Source organism: Amblyomma maculatum, chromosome 2 (genome assembly GCF_055883805.1).
Source record: "Amblyomma maculatum isolate TAMU_Amacu chromosome 2, ASM5588380v1, whole genome shotgun sequence".
Taxonomy (NCBI): domain Eukaryota; kingdom Metazoa; phylum Arthropoda; class Arachnida; order Ixodida; family Ixodidae; genus Amblyomma; species Amblyomma maculatum.
The window spans coordinates 74,983,338-74,993,007 of NC_139345.1; the positions used below are offsets into that span (position 1 = coordinate 74,983,338).

The window sequence follows — 9,670 nt, forward strand, 5'->3', positions numbered from 1 at the left end:
GCATTCTAGGGGCGAAGTCTCAGTCACCGGGGAAGAAAACATTTTCGACCGGAGGGTAGACAATGGGCCTTTTAAATGATGAGCTTAAGTGTCCCCAATAATGTAGTACCTTACACTGATAGGGCGTGGTAGGGGAATAATGTAGCAGGCAAAACGCTGTTGTTGCTTTCGAAGTTCAATTAGGGTTAACTAGAGCTAAATCACAACTAATTTTTTTGTTTCCCAGGTATTTGTGTGAGTGTATGTGACAAACAGTTGATGCCCTCATAACTATGCAGGTACGCCCCTGAGAGCATTCTGTATGGCAAGTTCTCAACTAAGTCGGACGTTTGGAGCTATGGAGTGACGCTGTGGGAAATGTTCTCCTACGGGGAGGACCCTGTTATCCAGGGTGTTACCCAGGAGAACCTTGGCAGTGAGCTAGCCAAGGGAACGCGGCTGGCCTGCCCTGCTGAGTGCCCCACTGACGTCTACCAGCTGATGTTGCTCTGCTGGGCGAGTGACGCCCACCAGCGGCCAGGGTTCACCCACATTAAGGGCCTGCTGCACGACCTCTGAACCTGATCTCTTTCCAAGGTGGTGCCACGGTTACTGCCATGCCAATCGGCATATGCTGCAGGCTGTTTTCCTCAGCATTAGCTGAATTGCTTTCCATTCTGCGTGCCCTGAAACATCTTTCGTTTAACTCACCTTAGACATTTATCAAACTCCAGGGGGTTGAAATCATCTGGAGCCCTCCCATAACAGCGTCCCTCAGAGCCTGAGTCTCTTTGCGATGTTGAATCCCATAAGCCAGCCACCAGACTGCACTGCATTTTTATCTTTAACATGACAGCCTTGTTACCAAAAAAAGCTATATCACCAGTGACAAAATTAATTTGTTGGCTGGAAGTAACATCACTAGAGCAGAAGTGATAACTATACGTTTTGATTTATCTTCATTGCATCCATGTCGCCACCTGTAGGTAACTTCGGGGAAACGTCCAACTACTAGCTAGGTGGTGTGTAAAGGTGTATGGTTATGTGCTGACAGATGTCTGAGGGTCCGCATGCACAGCCATTAAAGAATCATGCTGTACGATGTCAGTGCATGTTGAAGAACCCAAGGTGGCTGAAATTTCCAGAGCCCTTCAATACGGTATCCCTTATGGCTCGAGTTGCTTTGAGATATTAAATCTTATTAATCAAACCAAACCATTAAAAAATGACACAAAACTTAAAGTAAAAGCATCAAAAGCATTTAATGTGGTCATATTGCCAACATATATATGTATAGTGCAATTAGGTACCTGTATGAATGTTTTTTCATGTTCCAGTTTCTTCTCAGCTGCATGCTCTTTGTAATGTTGCATTTGTTTCATATTGTTCTTGTTTCTTGCGCTCATGAGGTCACAAACAATTGACACAAGTAAGAGGAATAATCACTGGCATTGCAGTATGCTTAGGGCTGTGACAGGTAAGCAAAGAAAGTGAAGGCTTTAACTTTGTGTCAACTTTGTGTCAACTTGGTGAGACATGCACATTTGATACAATCATCATACTGGTCCTAGACATCCACGGAGCCGTGCTGATCATTGTGAATGTTGACTGAGACTTCTAAAAGCTGTTCCAGGGTCCCTCTAAAGGGCAGGGAGAGCAAGTTTGTGCTTAATGGTTTTCTTAAGGGCACTTACTTACCTTACTTTTCATCTTTAAGATTCCGCTGGCTATGCGACACTCGAGCAACCTTGCCTCGTAAGTGTGGCGCTGATTTTTCAGCTTTGCAATTATTTTTCCCCGCCAGCATTTTCATTTGGTAAGACACATGACTAGCAGTTGCAGTTTTGTTGTATGCAGGTGACATGTCTGGGCTGTATTGAGAGAAGGACAAGTTCTGTAAGGAACGCAAGCTTCTCTCATATTTTCTCCTTTTGGGAACATTCTCGGAAGGTTCACTTTCTGCATTGTTTCTTCTCTTAGCCAGCAAATTGTTGGCATGTATATACATGTATGCTGTTATAGTGGAGTGTGTCTAATAAGGTATGTTACATGTCACAAGTTGATTTGTGCACTGCACTTAATATTCATGTTATTATGGTCATGATGTGATAGGGAAACGTCTCATTGAAGCCTCGTTTATTTACTCTTGTTTACCTTCTTCTCCATTGTCCCTTGCATGGAACATTTTTCCTTTTCTTTGGTTAGCATATTCAGACTCATTTGGTCGTCATCATTTTTCAGCATCTGTGCTATTCGTAGTGTTTCCAGTTTTTTTGTTTGTTTGTTTGAACATTTAAGAGCATTGTTTGTAAAATTGTGCAAGATCACCTCAAAACTAAACTTTAGATTACTTCTGTTACTGCCAATTATGTTGCTAGTGGCAGTCAATGACAGTCATGTTATGATATAGATGTGCTGTTTATGAATTCGTGCTACTAAATAGTGGATCTCTTTGTAGAGGAGGTGTATTTTAATATTTTGTCCACTTGGAAGGTAGTGTACTCATTCATTTCATTTATTATTGCAATGCATGTTTTGAGGTTCGAGACAATATTTTTTGGCCCTGCCACGATGGCTCAGTGGTTAGGGCGCTCGGCTAATGAACCCAAGGACGCAGGACTGAATTCTGGCTGCGACAGCATCTTTTCAATGGAGGTGAAAAGATAGGTGTCCATCTGCTGTGTGATATCAGTTCACGTTGAAGAACCCTAGATGGTCGAAATTTCTGGAGCCCTCCACTACGCTGTTTTCCATGGCCCGAGTTTGGAAAGTTAAACCCCATAAACCTAAACGTGAATGTGTCACCAAGTCAATCTATTTCAGTTGTGCTTTATTTTCTTTGCCGCCATGGTTGACAATAGAGGAGTGACGGGAAAGAGAGCTAGGCAGTGCAATCTGGCTTTTTTGCCATCGTTCTTTGTGAGCCAATGGCAGCTCCTCAATGATGCCACACGTGTCACGCCATGACTACTACGATGCATGGGAGTGGCAGTTTAAAAAAATCATTTTTCACTTAACAGCTCTCTTCTCGGGACATACACAGAGCATGCATGTGCAGTTTGCTGTACACATGCAACCATTTGATGGGCACTTTTCGAGCACTCTTTCCATGTCTCTTTAAGCATTTGTGGGGAAATATGTCGCAGATACGGCTTTCACATGATACATTTAAAGACAACTCACTTGGTTTGCATACTACAACTGCTGTTTGTCTAGTGTATGGGTTAGCTAAGCCTGATTTGGTGATGCCTGAGAAGTATATGATGAATGCAGTTTGTTTGGGTGCTTTCTAATGTTGAAGCCTGTAGAATCCTTATAAGAATATAATCCTTGGCTACCTAATTCGCGGGCAGACAGGGCATATCCAACCTAGTACATGGGCTACCAACATTTACAGTAAGGTCATTCTGCTTTTGTTCTCGTTTAATATTAGCAGAAGGGGCCAGTAAGTAGTTAATGCAACTATAAAAAGAAATTTGTTAAAATTTAAGTTCTCTGTGGCTCTTCTAAGTGCCCCGTGGATCTGCAGTGCACTGCAGCTAGGATCTTGGTGCACTGAAAAAGAAAAGAGGTTTATTGTCTTTCTTTAATTTTAATGATTAAGAAACTACAAGATTGTTGCTACAAAGGTTATGCTATATTTCTCATTCTAGCTTACTTGTTTATATTCAGTAGGTGTGCCATTATCCTCAGGGTGCAATAAGAAATATCTCTGTGCAATCGATGTGCACATCCCCCCCCTTCCTTCCAGATGATGTAGATTACGGCCACCCACAGACTTGACACGAATGGTGGAACACGTGGCCTGGACTGCCACGTGTTCCTGCGAGATAATGCTCTCTGTATGTTTACGGCGGCTGATGACAGCTGGTGTGCAGCTCACTTTGACTGCTTTTTTTTCTTACGCCTGATCTCCACGTGGACAGCATGCTCGTCAGGAGACATTTCTGCGCTTTCTGCTGGCCTATGCTGCCTCCACGGCTCCGGCAACGCTCCTGGCAGTTCTCTTATTTTCTTATCGCGTGAACCAAAAATTGCGCGCTAAGCTGGTGCGGCTTACACCTTTTGCGAGTTTGATTCAGATGTTGCCGACATTACCAAATGTTTTCGGCTCTGTGGTGCGCTTCCAAGTAAAGCCTTATATGCCGAAACTTCGGAGAATAGCAAAAACGAGAGATCTTATGCACAAAACTTCTGTTATGCTTTAGAACTCAGATTCATCTTTTATTTTAGGATATAGTTTTGTTAACATCATGTTTTTGAGCCTTCCTCTATGAATTATTTACAGGCTTACACGCATGCACGCTCTCTCTCTCTCCCAAAGAGAAAATATTTCGGCTTCTCAGCATGAGGAAGGAAAAGGGTAGGAACTTTTGTCACAGGCTAGGTGAAGAAGAAAACATGAGAAGAAAGCAACAAGCACTTCATAAAACTCAGTCTGGAAGCGAGTGGTTCCACCACGAGCACTTTTCACTACCTCCATGCGCTCTGGCAGTGATTAATAAAGCGCATTCACCAGCTCTATATGTGCCTGCAGAAGCTGCCACTTTTCTTGAATGGTTAGCCAGAGCAGGTTAGAATTGGCGAAACTGGTGCCTAAACGCCTGGAGAGCCTTGCTTTCATCATGCCCCAAGCATTTTCAATGAGGTTGAGGTCGGGGCTGTGGCTTGACCACTGCACCTGCATTACAGAACTTTTGTCCAGGAAAGATTGCGCCCCTCGAGCTGTGCGTATTAGAGCGCAATCCTGTTGAAACTAAAAGCCTTCCGGAAATGGCCCATCCAACACATGTGGCGTCAAAACATTCTCCACGATCTCAATGTAAGCCTCCCCTGTCATCCTGCCTTGAATCCTGTGGATGGGTCCTAAGCCCTGGTAGCTCTTGGCACCCCAGATGTTCACTGTTGTGCGCCCGCTCGAGTGCACATCAAAGATTTTTGCCGTTCCTCCTAACTGAAAAACGAAAGCGAGCATTTGTTTTTCTGCTCACCTGGTATAAAAGGACGCATCAAAAGCATACCGGTACTTTTCAAGACGCCAAACAGCATACCGGTACTTTTCAAGACGCCAAACTCTCTGGAGATGGTCCCATAGTGTGCAGAATGTTGATTCATCTCTGAACACAACTTAGCACCAGTCTTCTGGCGTCCATTCTTTGTGGGGCTCTGCAAACTCCAGTCACTGGTGGCAGTGCGGTGGGTCAATTAGCGGCTTCATCGCGGCTGCCCGGCTTTGAATTCCAGCATCATGTAGCCATCTGCATACGGTTTCCTCACTGACATGTAGGCCAAGCTCGTCGCGGATTTCTCGCGCAGTGAGGAATGGATCATCAACTGAAGCTGCGACAATCGGATCTTCATCGGGCATTGTTGTGTGCTCCGGAGCTCCATCCACGCAGAGTGTTCTCAAATCTCCCTTCGTCCCTAAACAACTGAATAATGTAGTTGACCGTAAAAACAGACCGCCCCATTCTTGCGGCTATTTCACTTTGGCTCATCATCTGTGCCATATGCACTATGGCAGCACACTTGTCTGTGGGCACTCTTCGAAGCATTTTCAGAAAATGATGCTGAAACGCGTACTTTCACGCTAAAGTTCAGCTATCATCCGTTCATTTTGTTTTCATTCCCTGTCACCCTGCCTATACTGGTATTATCACTCACACTGCCACGCTGGTTCTTTTTGTTAGTTGCTTGAAAGATCGCAAAAGATCACGGGCTTTACCATTGCTTCACGCCCCTCCGCCATCAGTATCAAGGTTGTTTAATGTAGGGTGCTCCGGGTCTTAACCCTTACTTTTCTTCTGCAACGAATTCCATGTGCATGCAGCGTCATTATAAGACGTTTTTCCTTGTCACCCGTGCACTGTGCAAATGCAGCTCTCGTTCAAGAGCCCCACATAGTCCAGATCAATGCAAACCTCTGTACTATGATGCCATTAATAGCCTGAGTCACTATGGGACTTTACAGCCCATATACCAAAGATCCATGCATAAATGATATGGTGCACATGAGAGTCATTTTCTTAATGTGGCCTATAGAAGGCCTGGGAACGATGGTGTGGCGGCAGTAAAAACCTAAACAGAATATTCTAAAGTGCGATAACTGCTAGCATAGGGCAGCAGACTCCTCCGTAATCTATCTCTAGATACTTTGCAGTGATAGCAAATGTGTTTCTAGTTAGCTTAAACAGCGTGATTATATATTTTTGGTCACAAGATAGCGCTTATCTCTATTACGACATCATATTACTATTTGAAATTAATTGCTTCCATATGTTTTCATACTCCGGAAATGCGCAACTCTTTTTTCACTCCTCATCGGAATGTATGGTCTCCAGAGCGGAATAGAAAATGCAGGACACCGAGGTAAATTGTCCTTCAAAAGTAAACTGATCTGCAGTGTGGAAGAGTGGGGAAATGAAGAATTGACATAATTTTATGCGGAAGATTTATTTCCTGCTAAGCCTTGCTGGCTGCACTAGCTAGCTTATGCCCTGCTGTTTTGACGTCTTTGGTACGTCATAATGCCTGTGACCTTATGTGCCAATAGTTTGGAAGCACATTGCACTTCTCATAACATAAATGTTGTTACGTCCGCAGCATTTGGACCAAACTCTCAAGGGACGCGAGCTGCACCAACTTAGTGCAGAAACGCTCCCGTGACTAGCACGCTGTCCATGCAGTGGTCAGGCACAAGCGAAAAAGTTGTCAAAGCAATCTGCACACCAGCTATCGTCAGCCGCAGTAAACGCACCAAGAGCATTGTCTCGCACCCGATGGCTATCACTTTGTGGCGCTGAAAGCAGTACAGGCCATGCGTTCTGTCATTCGTGTTCATTCATGCGTGTTGTCATTCTGTCATTTATGTCATTTATAAAGAATGGCTGGAAAAGTTTACTCAGCACATCAGTAATATATATCAAATTGAGGGAAAATGATTACATAATAAGAGAATTGTATTTACAAAATGCCTGAACTTTCCACCAAAGAGGGAATAGCAGTAGTAGCTGTATTGCAGCCATCCTGAGAATGTCAGTTTTTGCACACAAAAAGAGGAGGCCTGTTTCATAACATGACTATGGGCGACTCATCTCATTGCCGCAGTCTCATCAGCTGGACCCCAGAGGTGGATTATTCCCTTTTATTCTTCAGAGGCGATCTTTGTTGCCATCATCTCCCACTGCTGTAAACCCTACAAGCTATCCATCAAACAGCTATTGATATGAAACAAAAATAACTGTCCCAAGTCAATTTTCAAAGCCTTCTATTTCTCTTTTTTTTCCACTAGACATCACACTGTGGATATAATGTAAAAGTGCCAGGTGAACAGTAGGTAAATTACAAAGTGAACTGTGCTCACAGTCTGTACGTTGCCTTTAGTGAGTTTTTTGTTTAAGCTGCAGGAATATACAGAACAGCCAGAAGTATATGAACACATTCCTATATATAGAAACTACACCTGACTTGTGTTTTAAGCATCAGTCAGATGCAGTTTCTGTACATTTGGCCACCAATTTGCCCCCGCTTCTGCTCAGGTAACACATTCCAGCTGAACATTTTCGCTTTGTAGTAGCCTGAATAGGACACTGGCACTGTGATGCTGCGATTTTTACATTAGCTATCTTGCCTTGTCGTGTGAGCTGTTGCTCACATGATATTGCAGGACATGACAAGCATTGTTCCGCGTCTGCATCAGCCATCTTGGCCTTTAAAAACAAAGAAGACATGCATTGCCTTGCCAATTCTTCAGGCGCTTTGACTACTGTGAGTCTACTTTTGTCATCAGCCAAAGGTTGCCTACATTACCACCAGGAAGCAAAATGGCTTTGTGTAGCCATATTTTTGTGAAGGCCAAGTACAAAAATGCGTGTTTGCTGTGCAGTGTCAGCACACACTGAAGAACTCCAAGTAATCTTAGTTAGTTCGGAATTCTCAACTGTGGTTTTCCTCACAGCTCATATGGTGCTTTGGGAAGCCATATGCCTCAATTTACAATTTTACAATAAAAGGTTTTCATGTCGAAGCGCAGTTTTCTGCACCTAATCACCAAGGCATTTTTGGCCTTAATACATAGTGCTAGTAAGCACACTCACTTATAGCAGCTGGGCAGTTCTGGCTCTGATAATTATAATTTGGGTCTGTGCAGTATTTCAAACCTTATTGCAGCTTCTTCTTCGAATATCTCATTGAAGCATGTACTTTTCATGACTGACATGATGGACTATGTGGTGGTCAGAGATTTTAATTTTTCAGTATACATAAGTTGTAAGCGGGCATCACTGCTGCGGTCCAGCCACTTCCACCACTTAGCATTGAATCATTTAGAATTCAGTCTGCCGATGGACATACTTAGACATGACAGTTCTTGTTTCTCTTATTGCCCCTTCAGACAATGACATGCACTACATTTCTCTTTGAGGTCTCGTGTAGCACAGGAAGTACTAGAATAGCAGCCGATGAAGATAAACACGCGACAGTGGGAGCATCTTTCATGGCTCAGGTGCCGCAGCCACAGGTAGAATTGGGAGCAAGAAAACTGGAAGGCGTGTTCTTTTTGTCCATGCTGCCAACATTGCCCTGGGTCTCTATCCTTGACATGCTTAGTGCATGTGTGTCAAAATTTCACATGAAATGAAAGATGTTCGGGCTGAGCGGCAAGGATTAGGGATTTTTCGCACCGTTAGAATATTGGTCCACTTTTGGCTGTCCTGCTGAGTCTCAAAAATTGGTCAGTGGACTAGTCATGAAATGGGTGCACTAACCATATTGAAGCACAAGCCGTTGCACAAATTAGCAAACATTGTTCCACTAACATTGAGATTGTGTTGTGCAAGTATTCAATATCGTAATATTTACAGGGACAAGATTAAACAAGATGCTGCATATAGTTTCAATGTAAGCGGTTTCCTAGTGATTTGAGCATCTGCCTCGCATGCAAGGTGTGCTGGGTTCCATTCCATGCCACTAGGTGCCCACCATTTTTCTAATGGATGCCACTTTTTCTGGTTCTCGACTTCTGTGGGGAACTTATTGGGGAAGAGTCTTGAGCCAGGCCATTATATATATATATATATCGTGATAGCCTGTGATCAACGCATCTGGCAAGAAAGCAGACATGTAACTTTCTTCTTAGGTATATAAGTAACCATGCTTCTTGTGTACAGACCTTGACCCCAACCACACATTCTTGCAGAATCTGATGCCAGTTACATTTTGTTGCAGATCGTTGAGTGATAATAGTTAATGATTTCTATACCTGTTATGTGTACCAGGTCTGTTTTGGCAGATGTTTAAGGCACGCAAGGCCTTCTGCAGTCAGTGATAGCTGATTTGAAAGATAATATCCCTCACACTGAGGCGTAGTTATTTTGGAATATGTTGTTTTCTGCTAACATACATTGGGGGGGGGGGGGGGGGGTGGCGAAGTCGACATGTACATGCAAAGTTAAAATGATATGTGTCAAGATTTAGCATTCTTACTCTTCTTACATGCCACCACACAAAAAAAGGCATGTCTTATTGGCAGAATGCATTGGCAAAATACACCTCTTACTTGGTATATAATTCAGGGAGGTCCCCTTGGAGTTTTGTGTGTAAGCTTCATTTTCTGTTTTATTTATTATTAATATTAACCCATGAGAAGTGCTTTAGCGTCGAATTCAACTGTTTATTACTATTAGTATTACCA

General features: G+C 43.3%; 1 protein-coding gene across 1 annotated transcript in view; it reads left to right on the forward strand.

The window, feature by feature from the left end:
• Positions 1–9,380, forward strand: part of LOC146199033 (tyrosine-protein kinase JAK2-like) — a 63,689-nt gene extending 54,309 nt beyond the window's left edge. The window contains exon 19 of the mRNA XM_084594515.1: positions 279–9,380. Coding sequence (XP_084450641.1) covers positions 279–558 — 280 coding nt within the window. The 3' untranslated portion in view covers positions 559–9,380. The remainder of the gene's footprint in view (positions 1–278) is intronic.
• The last annotated feature ends 290 nt before the right edge of the window (positions 9,381–9,670 follow it).